Source organism: Nomascus leucogenys, chromosome 23 (genome assembly GCF_006542625.1).
Source record: "Nomascus leucogenys isolate Asia chromosome 23, Asia_NLE_v1, whole genome shotgun sequence".
NCBI classification, from domain to species: Eukaryota; Metazoa; Chordata; class Mammalia; order Primates; family Hylobatidae; genus Nomascus; species Nomascus leucogenys.
Window position 1 is genome coordinate 6,563,318 of NC_044403.1, and position 23,180 is coordinate 6,586,497.

Here is a 23,180-nt window from a genome sequence, read left to right on the forward strand (position 1 = left end):
TTCACTATGCTCTATTTGTCTTCGTGAAATACCAGTGTGCGTATGTAAGAGCAGCTCTTCTTATCACTGGTTGGAGAAGCAGAGGCACAGAAAGGTCACTACTTGCTATTGTGAACAAAATGGCAATATAGAGAATACGTTAGTGACCGTCCTGGGACTAAATCTCAGCTCGCTTGACGCTAAATCTACTGCTAGGCCAGTATTGCTTTTCACAACCTACACACACAGACACGGATGCCAGAAAAAACTGTCTCTCTGCAATTATATGTTCTTGGGCTGTCTGCCTTTGGTAGATTTCAAAATAGCACAGTTGATTCTGTTTCCAGCCAGGAAAAAAAACATCATTACTCTTCTACTCACAAGCATACAAAGACACCTCTGAGGAATGAATCCAGCCTACTGTATCCTAGCCTCTTTATCTCCTTCTTGGCTGGCTCCAAGTATGACCAGTGAGCAGGGAGAAGAAAGTTTGCTGAGATAACCAAGGCTTAAGGTAACTCATTTAAATGATAAAACAGGAAACTCACTTCCAGTTTGGACCTGGATTGCATTTTAATGTGAACAGATCTGGAGTCTGGAACTGAAGACTTGGAATCTTACAATTATATTAAGTGACAAGGAAGGGAAGGAAGGAATTTCTTTCAAAGAGTTCTTGGGTGACAGCTGAGCAGGGAGAAGCATTTGTTACGCTGTGGCTTTTGAGTACTGTGGAGGGCGAAGGGTGGCAGACCAGGGAGAGAGTATCCTGGTCCTAGTCCTGGCTCTGGCACAAACGTTGAGCAACTGACTTTACCTCTCCAAACCTTAGTTTCTTTTCTGCAACATGACGCTTTCAAGTCCTATTTTATCTCTCAAGTTTGGTGCGACCAGTGGGGTGTAGTAAGTGTTCTTTGTACAAACAGGAGAGCATGACATACAATTTTTCATTTAAATTCAGTTCCCAGTTATTGTAATGTGATATTTTATAATACACTACTTTAAAATAATTTTCCCTTATGATTAAAACATTGTACATCAGTGGGGAAACCAGACAATACCTTGACCAGGTGATCAAAATTAACATCACCAATGAGGGGCAGATGGACTTTGTATACTTCCAGAGATGATATCCTGAAAAGAATGCAACACCAATTAGGTAACATTCTGGCCAAAAATGCATAATCTGAATCTAATTCTGAATAAGCATCAAACAAACCCAAACTGATAGACATTCTGGAAAATAATTGGCCTACTGTTAGAACATGTCAAGGGCATGAAAGACAAAGAAAGGTTGAGAAAGTCATTCAGATAAAAGGACATTACAAAGACTTGACCAGATTCCTAATACAAGATCCTAAACTAGATCCTACATGGAAAAGAATTTCTATAAAGACAGCATTGGGACAATTGACAAAATTAGAATGTAGGTGGTAGATTAAAGTAATGTATCAATGTTAAATTTCCTAAATTTTACAACCATTGATCTGTAAGAGAATATTTCTTGTTCTTAGGATATACACTTTCAGGTATTATAAAGAAAAGAGAATGACAACATAGCAAGACCCTGTATCCACAAAAAAAGAAAAGAAAAGAAAATTAGCCCGGTGTGGTGACCTGTAGTCCTAGCTACTCAGGAGGCTGAGGCAAGAGGATTGCTTGAGCCCAGGAGGTAGAAGCTGCAGGAGGTAGAAGCCATGATTGCACCACCGCACTCCAGCCTGGGTGACAGAGTGAGACCCTGTCTTTAAAAAAAGAGAAAGAGAGAGAGAGAGAGAATGATATATGCAGACTTTCAAATGACTCAGGAAAAATTATAGAGACAGGGAAATTAATGAGGCAAATGTGGTAAATGTTAAATATTGGTGAATCTACATAAAGTGTATATGGGAATTTCTCATTCTATTCTTGCGAATTTTCTGTTAATTGTAAGAACACTTTTTAATAAAAAGGCTTTTAAAAAGTTAAGCCTGACATGATGGCTCATGCTTGTAATTCTGGCACTTTGGGAGGCCAACGCAGGTGGACCACTTAAGCCCAGGAGTTTAGGACCAGTCTGGGCAACATAGTGAGACCTCATCTCTAAAACAAATTTTAACAATGTGGCAAGCATGGTGACATGTGCCTGAGGTCCCAGCTACACAGGAGGCTGAGGTGGGAGGGATCGCTTGAGCCTGGGAGGCTGAGTTGGGAAGGATCACTTGAGCCGGAGAAGTCAAGGCTGCGATGAGACATGATCATGCCACTGCGCTCCAGCCTGGGCAACAGAGTGAGGCCCTGTCTCAAAATAAATAAATAAAGTTAAAACACGTTCACTGCATAAATTTTTCTGAAGAAGAAAAGTCACTTACAATCCTACCATCCAGAAGAGACTGTTCACTTTTTGTGTGTACTCGATTTCTCTAGAAGAATGAGTTCTTTGGTGGCAACTGAGCAGCATGACCATTTGTTGTGATTCAGCTCACAGGTGCAGTGGAGGGGAAAAAGGCAGATCAATCCCAGTTATTTGTTTGTTGGGGCCTGTAATCTAGTCTGATCAGGTGGTTCCCAGGAGGAAGTCAGCTGGGAGCTTCTGGGAAAATATTTTCTCCCATTCTTTCCTTCTGTTGCATAAAGATGTTTGGAGCCATGGCAGCCACCTTGGGACTATGACGGGAGAGCCAAGAGATAGAAGAAATGGTGACTCAGAGCAATGACACCATTGAGCTGCTCAACTAACCAACCCTGGAACCACCCTTACTGTGGATATTTTGCCACATGAGATAATAAGTGTCCTTATTCTTTAAGCCAATATAATTTAGGTATCCTGTTACAGATAAAAGCATCTCAACTGTTAAACCTCTACTTTTATAGAAGTTACTGCAACCACTTGCTTTGCTTGTTTATCAACACATGCAGCAAAAGCTCTTCCAAAGGAAAAAAAGTCATGAGACAAAATCGGATTTTTGAGCATATGGCAGTCTCACCAGCCAGAAGCTATTGGGACAGGCAGTGTGAGCTCCTACCCAGAAGGTGGGAAAGGAAGCCAACATAATGCTCTGGTATGGAGAGGCCTTCAGTACTACAAAAAGTAACTGGACTTTAGGCTTGAAGAGAGGATTCAATTTGGGGATGAAGTGGAGAAAGCAGAAAACGTTGTAGCCCCTGAAGTAGCTCACGTTCCAGCTGGGTGGAGAGTGGGGCCATTGGCCATTCCTTGCCTATGTCAATGACCTTTGCATCTATATTGCTTCTGGGAACAGTTGTCAATGGCAGAGATGAGGCCAGAGATGGCCAGGGTTGCAGGTGGTTTCCAACACCTGTAGCACTTGTGAAAGCTGCACTTGATATTGAATAAATGTTAGTTCATTGATTCATTAATAATTTTTGTTTGCTTGCTTGTTTTAGAGACAGGATCTCACTCTGTTATGAGGCTGGAGTGCAGTGGCACAATCATTGCTCACTGCAGCCTCGAACTCCTGGGCTTAAACGAGCCTCTCACCTCAGCCTTCTGAGTAGCTAGGACTACATGCACCTGCCTTCATTCCCAGCTGGTCATTCATAAATATTTTGTGAACATTTACTATCTTCTAAGTAGTGTGCTATATGCTAAATATGCAGGGCTTAACATGGCATTGTTCCTGCTTTCATAGAACGTACAATCCAATTTGGGGAGACTGCATGTCACTTGAAAAGGACACAGATACTGCAGCCAGATAAATCTAGATTCAAATCCTGACGCTACCTTTTACAGTGGGACTCTAAACAAGTTACTATCCTCTGTGCCTCAATTATCTCCTGTATAAAAATGGGGATAATGATAATATCTGGCTTATAAAATAATTGTGAGGATTAAATCATAAAATATGCATGAAGTGCTTAACACAGTGTGTGAAACATACTAATATTTTTAAAACAACATGACTGTTGTTAGTTATTACATATTATTGTTATCTGTATATCTAGCCCATTTCCTCCCTCCTGGTTACCTACCCCTTTTAAACCTTGACCCCCTCATCCTGGGTACAACTTATTCCTTTTCCTCTTTAGCCTTTTAGCATTCAGACATGTTTTCTGATATTTTGTATGTAATGTGATGTCTATATAGTCCTAGTTTAGTCTATGATCTTGTGGAGCTTACATTTTCATGGAAAGAGACAGATAAACAATAAACCTAATAAGTAAATTATATATTATGGTGGAAGTCATGACAAAAATTAGAACAGGGCAGGTTTGGGAGAGGTGGGATGGGGATGGGAGGAATGCAGTTTTAGACATGATGGTTATACGGGCCTCATTAAGAAGATGACATTTTAAAATTCACTATTTTAAAGTGTACAATTCTGTGGTTTTTAGTGTAGTCACAATTTGGTACAACCATCAACAGCATGAAATTTCAGAATATGTTCATCATTCCAAAAAGAAACTCCAAACCAATTTGTAGTCACTCCTCCCTACCTCTGACAGCCATTAATCTGCCTTGTCTCTATGGATTTGCATATTCTAGATATTTTATATAAATGGAATCACTCAATATGTAGACTTTTGTGTCTGGTTTCTTTCACTTTACATAATGTTTTCCAAGGTCACCCATGTTGTAGCATGTATCAATACTTCATTCTGTTTTGTGGTTGAATAATAACTCTATTGTATCAGTACACCACATTTTGTTTATCTATTCATCTGTTGATTGATATTTGAATTGTTTGTACTTTTTGACTATTATGAATGCTGCTGCTATGAACATTCACATATAAGTTTTTATGTGGATATATATTTTCAATTCTTTTGGATATATACCTAGGCATGGAATTGCTGAAGGTATATGGTAACTCTACATTTAATTTTTTTAGTAACTGTTTTCCAAAGTGGTTATATTATTTACATTCCCACCAGCAATATAATAGGATTCTAATTTCTACACATCCTCACCAACACTTACTATTATCTGTCTTTTTTATTATAGCCAAGAAGATAACCTTTGAGCCAAGATTTGAAGGCACTGTGGAAATAAGCCAAGGAGAAGAGACTTCCAGGCAGAGTGGCTGGCCCGGGCAAAGCCCTGGAGACCAGAATGTGCCTGATGTGTTCCAGGAACAGCAAGATGAACAGTGGAACTTGAGAAGCGTGATCGAGAGGACAAGTAGAATAGGATGAGGTTACAGAGCCAAGAGAAGGCAGTGGCCAAATACAAGTAGTTGAAAGGACTTTGGCATTTACTTTGAAAGAAATGGAAAACCACTGAAGGGGTTTGGAGCAGAAAGGTGACACGATTTGACCTGCATTATGAAAGAGTGTCACTCTGACTGCTGAATTATATGTGAGCAGGGGGGGAATCAGGAGAACGAAGAGAAAGTTGGTTGGTTTTTGCAACAATGGTGACATGCAAAGGTGGTTGCTATCAGGGAGGTGGTGAGAAGCAGTTGAATTCTGCATGTGTTTTAAGCAACAAGATTTCCTGACAGACTAAGAGAGGAATATGAAAAAGGAAGGAGTCAAGCAAGACTTCATGGTCTGTGGTTCACTTATTTTTACTTTAAGATATATCAGGAAGTGTGCTCAAATTCATTTCTTCACTATGAGGTCAAACACAAAGTTCTTAATTAAGGCAATCTCACATGTTTAAAAATATTATTCATAGTAATAATAACAATAATACTCAAAACCTATTAAACATCAGATGCTTTAATCCAGCAATCTCATGAGGCGGGTATTATTTTTCTTAATTTATATATGTGTAAACCGAATCGTGAGAAATAACTGGAAGCTCCCCTAATTTTTGTCCCTGCTTCCAACATAGGATCAACTAGAGAAAGTCAAATATGCACCCCCTAATCAATCACCTGGGATGTCCCAATCAGGGCTTATCCAACCTTGCCTTTTTTCCACTCTGAAGTTTTCCCACTCCTCTGCCTGCCTTTGAGTCTCTGCCAAAATGCAACTGATGGACTCCTTTGCTATTGCAACCTCTGAATAAATAGCCTCTGCTTGTTCTCATTTGACTATTCTTTATTTCCACAAGTGTCTTAGGTAATGTTCTCTGGGTAAAGGACTCTGAGACAAAGACTTGCATACAGGTTTATTGGGGGACACTCACAGGGTGGACACCTGTGGAGGGGATGGTAGAAGCAGAATTGGGCAGATGGAGATGAAATGTGATACAATTGCGCTAGAGGCCTCAGCTGACCCTACGAGGAGCTCTGTGGCTAGGATGGCCCTCTAAAAAGGTACCCTGGGTGAGGCATTGGATGCAGACCACCCTTAGGGAAGGAGAGGAAGCTTAGGTTAGACAACTGTCTTTGACTAAGGCCAAGTCCAAAGTAGGGTCTTAGCTATGAACTCTCAGCAGATGGGGAATGGTTGTTTGGATCCCCCTCCAGGGAGAGAGATTAGCTGACCCCATCCAAACACAGTTGACAGTGGATCATGTCTTGAACCCAACTTTAAATCCAAGTTCAAAGCTCCTTTCACTGCAGCATAGCTGTCTTCACCTAAAAACATGACAAATGGAGATTTTGTGAAACTCATGTTCTTTCCTCTTAGTCCAAAACCAAAAACATATTTATGCAGTGATTCAGACATTTTTAGCAAATGGTTTAGAGTACAGCAGTTGGCTCAATTGAATATGGCATTAAAATATCTGAAATAAAACCCGACCTGACCAACCAAAAGCAGTTAGCTGAATTACCACATGTAGACATTCATACCTTCTTAATATTTCAGTGCTTTACTAAATATTTCCCTCTCTCAATAGAGTACTGTGACTTCCAGCTTTCCAGCTTGAGATGCTGACGAATTGAAAACAAATTGTTGTGAAAATATTACCATTCCCACTTCAAAGATATTCATCTCCCAGGGAAAAGTATTCCATCTTAGTCAAAATCCTAATCGAATATGTCTTGGAAGTTAGTAAAATATTAATTTATTCTTTAAAACAATCTAGGCCTCTAACTTACTTTGTCATTAGTGTTATGTGACTACCACAAGATTTTAAGCTTTACTGAACTCACTACTTCTTTTTGGGATTTACAGGTAAATGAGCCAGTACAGTTTCTAGTTATGGGAACTTACCTGATGATTATAAAAAACATACAACAAGTTCTATCTATAAATTTGTCTGAATAGTCCTTGTGTCTGTAAACAAGGTAACTGTGACTTTTTAAGATCTGTCAGTATAGTCCCTATCACAAGACCTTTTGAATATATTAGTCATTGCTCCCAGAGCTTTTGGCTTTTTGCCTTTCTCTGTGTCTGGAAATTCCTTCATGCTCACCCTTTCACCCTGCTCCCAAAGAACCTTGATTAACCTTGTATGGGATCTCAGCTAATTTGTAATCCCAGGTACCTTTTGCCCATAGAGCATGGTGTTCTTAAACTTTGAGTCATAAGAATTGTTAGGGGAATCTATTAAAATAGAGGATATCAGAGATTCATACCAGATTTAAAGAATCAGAACTTCTGGAGGTGATGCTCAGACAAATGTATAATTAAATGCCTTTTTTGGAATTCTGTTAAATATCACAGCTTGAGAACCACTTGCAAACAAATTGCATATTTCTAGCAACCAATATGCCTAGTTTTCTGGCTACAGAGTATCAAGATAAAAGTGATGATTGAAGTCCATTCTTTTCAGCAGCTGTGTACATAATGACAATCCATGGAAGTAGAAACAACAGGCTGGCTTAGGCCAACAGTGATCCATCTCTATGGTAAGACCTATTAAAAATGGCAACAAAATAAATGCAAATAATAGGGCTGATCTAATAAAAATATCTGTAGAAGAAATTGGCATGGCCAAGTGATTGCTGGAACATAAAAATAAGATAGTAAAGGAGTTGAAAATTATTTCAAGGGTGTGGGAAGATGGGGGCATTGGAAAAATGGCTGTGATTGAAATTATTGAACAGATAAATATTGAATATAGGACTGAGGTGGGGTGATAGGGAGGCTGCAAAGATAAGAACCACATAGTTTAATTTACTTCAAAGGGTATTTATCAAGTCCATACAAACTATGTGCACCGCATTTTCCTACAGTTTACCAAGGCATGGTTACCCAATTTGGATTTTTATTTTTAAAAATAAAGTTCCTGGGCCGGGCACGGTGGCTCACGCCTGTAATCCCAGCACTTTGGGAGGCCGAGGAGGGCAGATCACCTGAGGTCAGGAGTTCGAGACCAGCCTGGCCAACATGGTGAAACCCTATCTCTACTAAAAATACAAAATTAGCTGGGCATGGTGGTGCGCGCCTGTAATCCCAGCTACTTGGGAGACTGAGGCAGGAAAATCACTTGAACCTGGGAGACGGAGGTTGCAATGAGCCGAGATCACGCCACTGCACTCCAGCCTGGGTGACAAGTGTGAAACTCTGTCTCAAATAAATAAATAAAGTTCCTGGATCCTGCATTAGCTCTACTGAATCCAAATATCTGGGAATGGGGGAAGTCTCTAATGTATAAATCTCCCCAAGAGATTCCAGTGCATCCAATCAATGGGCCAGCATTTGGGAATCACTATTCCAGAGACCAGAAACATGAATGAGGCATAGTTTGTTTCTAAAGACTGTACAAACTGGTATGGTCAGCTCTATGCTGTACCAACTTTCCTAACTTTGTCTTATATTCCTGGCTTCTAAATTTTACTCATGGTTTTTCTTTTCTCTGAAATGCCTTTTTGTCATCTCTGCCATGAAAATATTATTCATCCTTCAAGATCCAGTCAAATATGAGGAGAGCTGGGACCGTATTCCATATCTCTTGGCCACCAGCCTTCCAACTCCACGTCCATTACACAACCAAATACCATAAGATCCAACCTCATAATGTCTGCTTCATTCACGGTCTTCGCATTTCCATCTCCACCTCTTTGGCCCACCTGTACCACTGAATGGCTTTTTAACCACTCTTGCACTCCATCTGCCCTCCTACTCTAATTTATTCTTTATGGTTCTATTTAATATTACTTTTGCACATTTTAATTATAACTATTTTTTATATTAAAAATAAATGTTAGCATTTTCCCATTACCTACAAAGTTAGGGATAAAACACTCTAGTCTGACATTCAAAATTCTCTACTGTATCAGTTAGACTTCCTTTGATTGTAGGCAACAAACCAGTCTGGCTAATTTAAGTAGAAAAAGATACGGAGTGGTTTACAAAATCGAAGTTCCAATCATTTCCTTTTTTTATGTGAATCTTCTTAAAATTCTCAGTTATAGAGAATGTCTGATGCAACATTTTTCCAGCTCTTATTAATAAGAAAACAGGGGACATTGACTGAAAGACCACCTATAATTAGGCCCGCTGGGGATAGTTCTTTCAAAGCAAACTTCGGGTGCTGTTATCAAAAGAAGAAATAAATGTTAAGGAGAAAAGCCAAGAAATGCCAACTATCTCCAAAATAGGGCTTCAATTCAATGGAAGTAAAATTGGATACAGTGGAGGGGAAAGAATTTTATGCTTTCTTTTTTGAGACATCAGAGGTCAAAATGGAGAAGATAACCACGGGAGATAATACTTTGTAGTCTCAATGTACCCCATGTTGGGGGAGAAGGAAGGTTAGTGGTTTGAAGAAAATGTTTTCAACAAAGTGTGGAATGATTCAAGAAGGCATTGTGACTCATAAGGGTAAAGATAAGCTGTTTTCATTTTTTTTTCCGTGATCAGTCAACTTCTGTGTAATTACAATGTTCTTTACAAAAAACTTGTATGTTATTTTTTGAAAAATAAGTTAGCCACCACAATACAGGAACAGCCACAATTTTTACTGGTGAGAATGTCAGTAGGGTGACAGTAACTTCTGTATCTTTAGGAGGGTAACAAGGCTTCCACTTCCAAATTCAAGAAAGGCTCTATCATCTTCCATAGGTCCCATGTGGTGCGGCACCCAAGCATTCTCAGAAGCACCCTTTCAAAGAGAAATGTAGCACCAAAAAATAGTATGTAACATAAAAGTCCAGTGACGGTGAGGACATAAAACATGATGAAAATCCTTAGTGCACATTTCCTACAAAGAGAGAAAACATCTGTGTTAACCAAAGTCTGAAAATAATCACATTGATAGGCTCCTGGCACCTCCGCCCAGGTAGCTCTAAAACTTCAACTAAGTAATTTTCTCTTGACTTCAGTTTACATTTGTAAAAGCAGCAGCTGGGAATGGAGGAGCACTTATTTATGTCCATGCTAGGTCTGGCATTGGAATTTCAAGATCCTATAGCCATGAAACAATAAAACCCCTGGATAGTGTGGGGTTCTTTGCTTTGAAATGTCCTTCTCACATCCTAGCAGGTTATTGCAATCTTTACCTCACTCATGAGGTATATGATGTCTCTTTTTGAGCAAATAAAGGCACAGGCAGTTAGATTTTCCCCAGGACACAAAGTATAACGTGATAAAGGGAATTCAGAGCTCTTTGCCCCTAGTTTTTGTCCTGGCACCAGACTTTCATTTATAAAATAATAGAAGCTTTTTTAAATCCTTGAGGACCCATCCTTCTGGGTTGCACCTATGACATATTTTATTTATATGATTCTAAGTCCTTGCATTATTATTTTCTAGTTATAAATGTATTATATGATTAGGGCAGAAAATCCAGAAGAACACAAAGAAGAAATGTCATAGATCATCCAATTACCTGAGATAATTACCATCTATAATACTTCAGAAGAGAAAATCTAGAGCATAGTTAACGCTAGCCATGGATCAATTTTGTGACCTAACTCAGTGGTTTTATAAACTAGAGCCAAGTTTCTCGCCTATCCCCACTGGCTATCACTTGGCAGTTACACACATAATTGCTTTCACTTCACACATTTATTAAAGAGCCAATGTTCTTAAGATACTCTATTAGGAAGGGGCTTAGAGAGCTGATAACGGGAAGCAGATGTGTCCTGCCTTCAAGGAGCACCAAAGGCAGATTTGTTCTTTCTTATGAAAAGAAAAACAACTCACTACAAAAACATATCTAGTAAATAAACACTGTTCCTCCTAAACTAAAAAACCAGTCATCTTTGGAAATAGTAAACTATGACATTTTCAAAGAAACACATTTTAACACTAAGTTTTTGGAAAGTAAAACAAATTTTCTAAAGCAAAGATAATTTGGAAAACAGAGAAATGAAGAAACTATAATCTCATCACCCAAATATAACCAGATACATTTTTGATCTTTTCTTCCTCTCTTCCATTTATTCATTCATTCTTTTTATTTTGTCTTAGTTTTTAGTTTAATTTTTTCCTTATGTTTAGAATACACTCGTCTAGTTTTTTCTGTTCTATGGTAAATTTGTACAGTTAAATTCATATTTATTTCTTGACAGTAATGAATCATTTGATTTTTATTTACAAATCAATACAAGTTTAAAAAATTTAAATTTTCTATTACTAAGCATGATATCCATTTTAAAAGGTCTAGACATTTTTCTTTGGAAAAAAATCATACTTAACTAAATTAAAATAAGGTTTTTCATATCACCTGTACAGAACCAAAAAAAGTGTCACTAATAATTTTATTCATTTTAGACATCTTTGGTAAAGAATAAAATATTCTTTTAACTTTTGAATACTATTTAATTTTCAAACCTTGCCACGTGTAAAAACTTTGATCTTTTCCAGTATCTCTACATTATTTATGGTCAGCACATAGGGGATGACCATAAAGGGAACGGACGGACTAGGGGACATTATCAATAATGGTTTATTCACAAGGCTGTACAACCATCACCACTATCTAATTTCAGGAAATTTTTGTCACCCCAAAGAGGAACCCCATTCCCTGGAGCAGTCACCATCTCCCTATTCCCCAACACTCTGTGCCTGGCGACCATGAATCTACTTTGAATCTATATGGATTTTCCTACTTTGAACATTCATATAAATGGCATCATTTGGATATCCCTCTGTGTCTGGCTGTCTTTCACTGAGCATAATGTTTTCTAAGATCATGTTGTGGTATGTATCAGTACATCATTCTTTTTTGCAGCTGAATAATACTTCGTTGTGTGGCTACACCGCATTTTGTTTTTCCATTCATCAGTTAATGGACATTTGGATTGTTTCTACTTTTTGGCTATTATGAATAATCCTGCCACGAACATTTGTGTACAGGTTTTTGTGTGGACATTTTCAATTCTTTTGAGTATATACCCAAGAGCAGAATTGCGGAATCATGTGGTAATTCTATATTTAACCGTTTTAGAAACTGCCAAACTGTTTTCAAAAGTGGTTGTACCATTTCGCAATCCCACCAGTGATATACGAGGGTTCCAATTTCTCCACATCCTCTCCAAAGCTAGTTATTGTCCGTCTTTTTCACTGTAGTCAACTTAGTGGATGTTAAGTGGTATCCCACTGTGGTTCATCGTGGTTTCGATTTACGTTTTTTTAATGACCAGTGATGCTAAACATCTTTTCATGTGCTTGTTGACCATTCGTGTGTCTTTGAAGAAATGTGTATCCAAGTCATTTGCCTGTTTTTCAAACTGGGTTGTTTATCTTTTTGTTGTTGAGTTGTAAGAGTTCTTTTTTTTTCACAGTTGACAAACGTTCTTGTGTCAATATAATGGTTATAAAAAAAAAAAGCAAACAATGCTAGTGACCACCGTGGTAAAAACATACAGTGTTCAAACCTAAGCAGGATTACATCCTTTGGACAGGTTTTATTCTCGGGATATTGAGCCCCTCGGCCACAACAGCATCTACTACTTCACACAGCAGCATGTACCACATGTTCACCTTCAATATCTTTCCAGTCTTGTTGATATTTCTCCACACAATAGCAGCTATCATAGAACTCTGTGAAAGTGGTTGCCAGCTCATAGAACCATGAGAGTGTGCATAAGTAAGTCATCTAAAATCTTTTGTAGTATCTCAGGGAGCCATAAAATGCAATGGCCTAGTTTCCATTCCTTCTCATGGTGCAAAATAATCTTGGTCTGTCAAGCAGCTTTTTGGAGCATCTGATCATTGATACTGGCCAGATGTGCAATAGACCTTGTTCTAGTGAAACCATGCAAAAAGTAAGGAGCTGTATTTCTTCTGTCATCTAGCATTTTGTCAAATGAGAAGATGTTGTCACTCAACCAGTTATAGGAAAGTTCAGTTTATTTGATACAGCCATAAGCAACAGATGTCTAAGCAACCTTCAATTCCTCTGCAGTTAAGACCTTACCTCTTTCTTTTTCCTTCAATTTGTCCATGGGTCACTTTAGTCCTTATTCCAGGTCTACAAGATGAACTGTTTCATCTGAACATATATTGAACTTCTTGTCTTCCCCTAGCAACACACCAAATCCAGCATGGGAGACTTGAGTTACTTTAGGGTCATACCAACCAATCTTTTGAGCAGCAGCAAATATTTTTTGGAAGTGCAGAGATTGTCCACTGTTCACCCAGAGATAAACATATCTTCTTTTTCCTCAAATAGTTTTTGCTTAAGAGCAGCCAGATAAGATGCATCATAGTTACAACCTCCATCTGATTTTTTTTTTTTTTGAGACCAGGTCTCACTCTGTTGCCCAAGCTGGAGTGCAGTGGCATGATCTCGAGGCTCACCACAACCTCGACTTCCCTGGGCTCAGGTGATAGTCCCACCTCAGCCTCCCTGGTAGGTAAAACTACAGGGATGTGTCACTGATTTTTTTTTTACAAGTTTTTCCCATGTTGCCCAGGCTGTTCTCAAACTCCTGGGGCTCAAGTGATCCACCTGCCTCAGCCTTCCGAAGTGCTTGGATTACAGGCATGAGCCACCACACCTAGCCTCCATCTGATTTTACCATGGTTAATGGTATGGAACATCCTGGGACCAACAAAAACTCTGCCATCATCCACTTGCACAAATCATCTATTATCAAATTCCTTTACATCATTCATCCTATCTTGATAGAAGAATTGTTCTTTATCTATTAAAGAGATGTCCACAGCATCATAGATTTTACTAAACTATTGGCAGGAGATATCACAGATAAACTTTCAAGTTTTTATAATATCTGGGTTTTTACTCTGAAACAGAATGTCACCCTGATATGCTCATTTCTTAAATTCCTCCTGAGTATCAAACCTCTTAGATTCCTTATAAAAGGCCTGAAGATTTCCAATAGGAGGTGAAACTGTTAGACAATCTGGAAATTTATCTTGCAGGTGAGCAATATGCATGTCAAACTGGGTCCCCCAATCTCCTACATGGTTTAATCTGAGCACATCGTATCCTGCAAATTCAAGGAGGCAGCACATGCTGTCTCCTATGATGGTCAACATGAGGTGTCCTGCACGCATCTGTTTGAGCATTATGAGCATCTTGTATACGTCAAGTCCCCAAATTACGAAGACAAGATTCATGCTTTTGTGTATCCCTTGGAGTATTAGGAGAAGACAGATGTGAAACAATTTAATTTCAATAACATGCCATGGGCTCTCTGACAGGATTATGTGCAAGGTGTGCACATAAACTTTTACAACTCAACAGCAAAAAAAAAAAAAGAACAACCCAATTCTTCAAAATGGGCAAAGGACTTGATAGAAGACAGAGGTAAGATTCTACCTGGGTTGGTGGTTGGAGATAAAGAATCAAAAATGTTTTCTTAGAGGAAATTACTTCTCAGTGTGTAAATGATGGTGTGGCATCTTCTGAACAGGATCCAAAGAGCCAGAATTTGCTGGTAGTGTGTTTCCAATACTGTCCAAGGTAAGGCATCCTGCCCAGCAAACAAAACTTTTCAAATTTCTTATGAAAAGAACATAACTGATAAGAGTGGAGGCGGTTGCGGCCGGGCGCGGTGGCTCACGCTTGTAATCCCAGCACTTTGGGAGGCCGAGGTGGGCGGATCACGAGGTCAGGAGATCGAGACCACGGTGAAACCCCGTCTCTACTAAAAATATAAAAAAATTAGCCGGGCGTGGTGGCGGGCGCCTGTAGTCCCAGCTCCTTGGAGAGGCTGAGGCAGGAGAATGGCATAAACCTGGGAGGCGGAGCTTGCAGTGAGCCAAGATTGCGCCACTGCACTCCAGCCTGGGCGACAGAGCGAGACTCCATCTCAAAAAAAAAAAAAAAAGAGTGGAGGCGGTTGCCTCATCATGTATAGATGCCATCTTTTAAGATTTTAGATAGATATAGATAGATTTTATAGATATATCTATAGATATGTAGATAGAAATAAATCTGTATCTCTCTATACATAGATAAATCTCTATATATCTATAGAAATATATAGAGAAGCTTCTCTGTATTTGCAGCCATCATGGAAGAAAATTTAAAATTAAACTATTGACTTAATGTTGTTTGAAAGAGTTTTCAGACAAAAAGGAACAGACTAACTAAAAATATAATTAACATTAATAGCCACCCACAAGAGGTCTTTGGTCATATATCTTTGATCATGAAGATACATCTATCTATATTTAGATATATTTATCTAAAGATAAATCTTTAGATTTATCTAAAGCAGTAAGAAAGCAATCTATATATATCGAATGCAATAGATCTTTATCTAAATAAGAAAAATCCTGTGACTCCAATGAACATATAGACTTTTAAATAACATAGACAATTTACAAAAGAAAATAAAACATTTTAGTCAACACTTGAAAAAAATCGATCCCAGCATAATCCATACATTTTGGGGCAGTCATCCAGCCCTGAATGGCCCCTTGCTCTGACTTACCACGCTGTATCGGGGGGAGGAGAGTTCTGCGCTAAAAAGGATGCTGGGGCCTGAGGAAGCAGGGCCTCCGTCTCTTCCGTATCTACTTCCTCAGAACTGTGAGAGTCAGTATCCTCTGCCTCCATTTGATACATCCTCAGCTTTGCACTCAGCAGTTCCACATTCTTGCAAAGGTCCTGAAAAAAAGAGCAATCAAGTACCTTAAAAAAATTCTAAATGTCTCCAAGTCTTACTATAGATAACGCAGAGTGCTTTTCCTCTGGATCACCTTGGGGGCCCACGTTAGAAATCACACATAGGTCCCATGAACAGATCATTGGCAGGTGCATCTTGAACAGAAGGAGACTTACACATTCACAGTGTAAGGTAGCACTATGGTAGAAAACTAAATGAAACCCACATGCTAATCTTTAACCAGTAGATTATTAATGTAGGAAGATGTCCTTGTACTGAATTCCGCTACTCAATTCATTCATCTATGCAAAGCATATTTATTGGGTGACTATTGCTAACAGGTTCTAGGATACAGTGTTAACCAAATAGACAAGGAATGCAATCTATTACAGGGGCTGGGGGCAAGTGATAAACAGCTAAACACATACGTACATTCTATATTACATGTTAAGATACACACTAAAGAGAAAACAAATAGGGTGTGGGAACAGAGAGTGTCTGAGGTTTGGTGATGGGGACATCTACTCAAGATAGGTGGAATGAGTCGGCCTCAGAGCAGCCGACAGGTTGATACATTCATTCTTTCGTTGTCTCATTTGCCCAATCACATTTACCTCAATGTCTAAGATATTGTGGGAGGAGTTCAAAGATGGAGTTATTTTTTGATGTAATAGAAATTAGGAGAGGTCTCGATGAAGAGATGACCTGTGAGCTGAGCCTTGAAGAATGGGAAATATGTAGACATGAAGGGCAAGCACCAGATGGCAGGATGAGAAGTAGAAGTAGCACAGGGGTGTGAGAGCTTGGGAGTACACTGGAATTGTGAATGTTCTGTTGGCCCAAGCAGAAGGCCAAAGGAGAGGAAGAAGGCCATAAGACTGGAAACCATCATTCTCAACAAACTAACACAGGAAGAGAAAACTACACACTGCATGTTCTCACTCATAAGTGGGAGTTGAACAATGAGAACACATGGACACAGGGAGGGGAACATCATACACCAGGGCCTGTTGAGGGGTGCGGGGCAAGGGGAGGGATAGTATTAGGAGAAATACCTAATGTAGATGACGGGCTGATGGATGCAGCAAACCACCACGGGACATGTATACCTATGTAACAAACCTGCATGTTCTGCATATGTAACCCAGAACTTAAAGTATAATAATAATAATAATAATAAATTAAATTAAATTAAAAAGAAAGAGACTAGTATGTGGTGCACTGTCACATTCTAGGCAAAGAATGACCCCTGTATTTAGATATAAATTATCTGATTTTATCATTGTTTGAATTGTGTAACTGAAATCTTACCTCCAGCCTTTCCATGACTTTCTTCTTTAATTCATAAACTTCATTACAAGCATTCACCTAAAAAGACATCCACAATTCTGGATAAAGTGAAACTTATGTTTTTCTGATTTGTACAATAAAATCTCACCTATTTTGACAAGCCTTATAAAGTGCTTCATTGAAGTTTACTTTTACTCTGTAAACTTCTTCCTCTTAGAGCAAATTCATAGTGTAATCACAAATTGCAGACTGTAAGTGGTATAACCATAAGATTAACAAGATTATTTTCAATACTTTAGAAGTATGCATTTACACAATAGCAGTTAATAATAAATCATGCTTCTCTCTTCATTACTCCTTCCTTGCTCCTTAAAAAAATTCTACCAGGACACAAGTTGAAGAAACATAGTTATGTTTCTGAGAAAATATTTCTTTTAAATATTTAAAATTTTAGAATTTGTGAATGTAAGTCCTCATTATGTCAGATTGAATATTCAGGCCCGACGGCTTTGCAAAAGAGCTGTCCACAAAAAGATCTGGTTCTTCTTCTCTTCCCATGTCTCCTATAGGTTGCCAGGTAGAGATAACAGATGGTTTTGGCTGGTTTCTGTCAGTAAGCACAAGACACGGGCTGAAGCAAACCATCACCTTCTACGACGTGAATGCCAATTGCAGGTGTCACAAGTAAAGAATGCTTTTAAAGGTTTTAAATTAATCATCCACTAAGAGAAGTTCAGGATACCCTGAAAAGCAGAGATATAGCAGGAAAAAGAGTATACTAGGATTCAAGAAAAATGAGTTCTAAAGATGACACTTATAGAAATTAATTTTTTTTTTTGAGACAAGGTCTCACTCTGACATCCAGGCTGGAGTGCAGTGGTGTGATCATGGCTCACTGCAGCCTCCATCTCCCCAGGCTCATTCGATCTTCCCACTTCAGTCTCCTGAGTAGTTGGGACTATAGGCATGTGCCACCATGCCCAGCTAGTTTTTTATTTTTTGTAGAGATGAGGTTTCTTTCTCTTTTTTTTTTTTAACTTTTATTTTAGGTTTAGGAGTACATGTGAAGGTTTGTTACATAGGTAAACTTATGTCATGGGGGTTTGCTGTACAGATTATTTCACCATCCAGGAATTAAGCCCAGTAACCAACAGTCACTCTTTCTCCTCTTCTCTTTCCTCCTACCCTCCACCCTCAAGTAGACCCCAGTGTCTGTTTCCTTCCTTGTGTTCATAAATTCTCATCATTTGGCTCCCACTTATAAGTGAGAAAATGTGGTATTGATTTTCTGTTCCTGAGTTAGTTTGCTGAAGATGACAACCTCCGGCTCCATCCATGTTCCCGCAAAAGACATGATCTCGTTCTTTTTTATGGATGCACAGTATTCCATGGTATATATGTATCACATTTTTTTTATCCCATCTGTCATTGATGGGCATTTAGGTTGATTCTATGTCTTTGCTATTGTGAATAGTGCTTCAGTGAACATTCACGTTCATGTGTCTTTATGGTAGAATGATTTATATTCCTCTGGGTATATACACAACAATGGGATTGCTGGGTCGACTGATAGTTCTGCTTTTAGCTCTTTGAGGAATTGCCATACTGCTTTCTACAATGGTTGAACTAATTTACACTCCCACCAACAGTGTATAAGTGTTCCCTATTCTCCACAACCTGGCCAACATCTGTTATTATTTGACTTTTTAATAATAGTCATTCTGACCAGTGTGGGAGATGATATCTGATTGTGGTTTTGATTTGCATTTCTCTAATAATCAGTGATATTGAGCTTTTTTTCATATGTTTCTTGGCAGCATGTATGTCTTCTTTTGAAAAGTAAAGACAGAGTTTCACCATGTTGCCCAGGCTGGTCTTGAATTCCTGGGCTCAAGCAATCAACCCGTCTTGGCCTCCCAAAGTGCTAGGATTAAGGCATGAGCCACTGTGCCCAGCCTCAGAAATAGATGCTTAAAGAAGTACTTGCAAGAGCAATCAAGGCATGGATTTTTGAGGCATAGTTTGTAATGGTAAACATTGATTATAAAGTCCCAAGTATCCAACAAAATAAAATTAATAAATTCAAATATCAAGCCGTGCATTATACAGGAGTGAAAAAAAAGTAAAATGACATCTAGTAGCATAGAAAATTGTTGAAGAAAATATGCTAAGTGCCATAGCAGTTGCAAAACAATATGTATAATACAATCCCATCAAAACAACAATGTGTAAATATATGTATAAAAATTTGGAAGAATATAAATATACTAAAACATTCATTGTATTTGTCTTTAAAGGAGGAGGGTATTTTTCAGTTATATGAAATCATTTCATAATGTTTTAATTGTTAAAATAAGCATGCAACCAGCCACAGTGGCTCATGCCTGTCATCCGAGCACTTGGGAGGTCGAGGTGGGTGAATCGCTTGAGGTCGGGAGTTTGAGACCAGCCTGGCCAACATGGTGAAACCCCATCTCTACAAAAAATACAAAAAAAAATTAGCCAGCTGTGGTGGTGTGCCCCTGTAGTCCCAGCTACTGGGGAGACTGAGGCATGAGAATCACTTGAACCCAGGAGGCGGAGGTTGCAGTGAGCCGAGATGGTGCCACTGTCTTCCAACATGGGCAACAGAATAAGACTATCTCAAAAAAAAAAATCTATCTATATATAAAAAACATTATATATATGTATAATGACCACATCCTATGTAAGTGGCCATTGCGCTAGGCATCATGCTAGTTAGGTACAAGTAACAAGGATATTTATCCTCAAGTAGCTTATAGGTGAATTAGAGAATATACAGTATAGCTATTTTTTAACACGTTTATTCATCACCAATCCCTGAATTGGGTGGTTTAATTATTTAGAGAAGAGCTGTGCTGTGACAATCTCCTTTTATTTGGTATCCTAGTTTATTTACAGAGTAAACATCTTCATACAGCCCTTATCAAAGATAACTGGGCAGGGTCAGTCTCTGAATGAAAGCCCAGAAATTCACATAGAAATTTTAGAAAGTTTCATGGCTTGGGGGCTCAATATTAGGTCAAATAACACCCAAAGGCCACCTCAAAGTCCTTTCTGTAGCTTGAAGTTCTTTCAAATACTTTCGTTTCTGTTTTGCTTTTTTAAAAAATAATTTTACCAATTTTCCCTCCCTGCCTTTTCATGTCTTTCTTAGTTATTCCATTTCTTTATGAAGAATAAGTAAGCCAATATATGTGATATTATTTTAACTTTATTAACTCATTTCTCCTTTAATTTTCCCACTTTTTATTTGCTATTCCTGTATCTATTTCTAACAACCATCACTTTTCCCTTCACCAGAGTAAGCCTACAGCCATTGTTACTAACTTTGCTTCTGTAACAATTTTACCTATTTATTTATTTTGTTGTTTTCGTTGTTTGTTGGTTCGTTGGTTTGCTGGGGCAGTGTCTCACCCTGTTGCCCAGGCTGGAGTGCAGTGGCTCACTGATCACGGCTCACTGCAGCCTTGACCTCCTGATTCCAGGAGGTGATCCTCCCACCTCAGCCTCCTGAGTAGCTGGGACTACAGGCATGCACCACCACGCCTGGCTAATTTTTTAAATTATTTGTAGAGATAGGGGTCTCGCTATGTTGCCATGGCTGGTCTCAAACTCCTGGCCTCAGGTGATCCTCCTCCCTTGGCCTCCCAAAGTGCTGGGGTTACAGGTGTGAGTCACCACATTCATCCAACAATTATATTTAAAGCTTCACCTTTAGATATATTACCACATTTGTTTTTAGGTAGCCTTTTCCATCAGACCGTAGGCTTCTTGAGACAGAACTGGTGCCATTTTTTTTGAAGACACATTTATTGAGATATAACTTACATACAGTAAAACTCACTTTTTAAAGTATACAGTTTAATGAATTTTGATAAATGCATTCTGTTGTGTAATAACCACTACAAGAAGATATAGAATATTTCCATCAGCCCCTAAATTTCCTTATACCCCTTTGTCAATCCCTGTCCCCCTTCCTCCACTACACCCGGGTAACTAACTGCTAACCTATTTTCTGTTCCTACAATTTTGCCTTTTTCAGAGTTACATAAACAGAAGCACAAAGTACATAAGTAGTCTTCTGAATCTGGCTTCTTTCACTTAGTGTAATGCATGTGATTCATTCATGTTGTTGGGTCAATCAGAAGTTTGTTCCTTTTTATTGCTGAGTAGTATTCCATCACGTACATGTACTGCAGTTGATCCAAATGACAACTGGCAGATATTTGAATTGTTTCTAGTTTTTAAGCTTGTGCTTCTTTTTTGTTGTTTTTAATGTGTATACAAAACTGTGTATCCCCAGCACAGAGAATTTCCATATATGTGGAAACATATGTGTGTGATGCCTTCCTCTTGCATATTATTCCAAGCTCCTCCCTTTAAAAAAATCTCACTTTCATTTATGTGTGTGTTTCTCTCTCTCCTCAGTCTTTTGATACTCCTCCCTCCCTCCCCGCACCTGCTACTGAAATCTATATTTTTGTAATACTAACAGCTGGATTTTGGAGGAAATTCTCTAAAGCAGAATATTTCTTGGCCTTTGTCCTCTTCCCTTTTTTATAGTTTGCAATTTCCAAAGCCCAAAGATAGTGAAAAAAACTCTTTCAACTCATGCAAAATAAGATTGTGACTCAATGTTGGACTATATCAGTTAAAAGTAATTTTTTCCCCAGGCAATAGATTTGCACTGATCTGTAAATGACTTTTAATATGTAAGAGGCCCAAATAAATAATATCTTCCTTTAATAAAAGAGAATTTTCTCTTTTACTGCTTCCAAAATCTACTCAATTTAAACTCTTGGGCTTGAGTTAAAATTGAAGCTGGCAATTTCAGTTAAAAGAAGTTGTTAGACACAGACTTTTTTCTTTTTCAGGGGCCTTTCTTCAAACCAGAAAAACTATCAGCCAGGACTCTGAAATCTAACTTGTGTCACAAGTTGATCTCTACCTTTCAGCTCTAATATTCTATTACTAATAAGAAAATGGAACCTTAGGCTGGGTGCGGTAGCTCAGGCCTGTAATCCCAGCACTTTGGAAGGCTGAGGCGGGCAGATTCCTTGAGACCAGGAGTTACAGATCAGCCTGGCCAACATGATGAAACCCCATCTCTACTAAAATTACAAAAATTAGCCAGACATGGTGGCATACACCCGTAATCCCAGCTACGCAGGAGGCTGAGGCATGAGAATTGCTTGAACCCGGGAGGTGGAGATTGCAGTGAGCCGAGATCGTGCCACGGCACTCCAGCCTGGGCAACAGAGGGAGACTCTGTCTCAAAAAAAAAAAAAAAAAAAAAAAGAAAGAAAGTGGAAAATTAAACCTTAATTTGAGAAGGGTCTGTAAGAAGTGTGAGGAGACACAACATCAGGAAAACTCTGGAGATTGTGAAAACCAACACAAGAACTCTTCATGGGCATCCAAGACAAACACAGGTAGATCCCTTGCACTCCAAGGATGCAGTTTTTGACAAATATTTATTTCCTGGACATATTCTCTGTACTGTTAGGTGCTGACATACAAAGATTAAGAAAATCAATTCTCCCTTAAGGTACTCATCTTAAGGTGGCATCAAGATAGAGTTTCTTGGTAGCTGAGTTTCCAGGTAAAGTAGAAAAGTCTAGGCTTTTTGTGTCATCAGAGAAAAGCAGTGTTACTCAGGAAAAGGGTGCTCAGAAGAGAGCACTCCTGCTTATGAGTCTTACTTCTTGTTATTGCCTATTAACAATAGAAGGGTAGTAGGGGAAGAAGTGACAGAAATCCCCAACCTCTGTCTTTCCCAAGTCTCTAGCTTACCTCAGTGTTTGTCCCTTGATCAAGGTCAAGGCCCCGGTCCTCCAGCTTTTCAATTTGACGATTCAGGGTCAGCATGTCTTTTAATAAGCTGCAAACAGACCAAGATACTAAGTCTTGCAGATTAAGAAAAATCACCCAAGAGAGGAAGTAATTTTGATCTTTCAAAAATGAAATACCATTCCCATATAAAAGGATGCTTTGGTAGTGCTTGTATTGCAATGGGAAGTAAATGAAATTCAAAAAAGTAAAAAGTACTCTAAGTAATCTAGATAATATTAAAGGATATGA

The 23,180-nt window shown here is 38.7% G+C and overlaps 2 protein-coding genes and 1 pseudogene across 3 annotated transcripts in view; all 3 read right to left on the bottom strand.

The window, feature by feature from the left end:
- Positions 1-23,180, bottom strand: part of PPFIBP1 (PPFIA binding protein 1) — a 542,301-nt gene that overhangs the window by 185,077 nt on the left and 334,044 nt on the right. The window lies entirely within an intron of this gene.
- The window catches only part of SMCO2 (single-pass membrane protein with coiled-coil domains 2), a 35,689-nt gene continuing 22,014 nt past the window's right edge, over positions 9,506-23,180 (bottom strand). For both annotated transcript variants that reach the window (XM_003265636.3, XM_030804635.1), the window contains 4 exons: positions 22,893-22,980; positions 17,097-17,153; positions 15,612-15,787; positions 9,506-9,961 (listed from right to left, as the gene is read on the bottom strand). In XM_003265636.3, coding sequence (XP_003265684.1) covers positions 9,763-9,961; positions 15,612-15,787; positions 17,097-17,153; positions 22,893-22,980 — 520 coding nt within the window. In that variant the 3' untranslated portion in view covers positions 9,506-9,762. The remainder of the gene's footprint in view (positions 9,962-15,611; positions 15,788-17,096; positions 17,154-22,892; positions 22,981-23,180) is intronic.
- Positions 12,592-14,226, bottom strand: LOC100602852 (annotated as a pseudogene).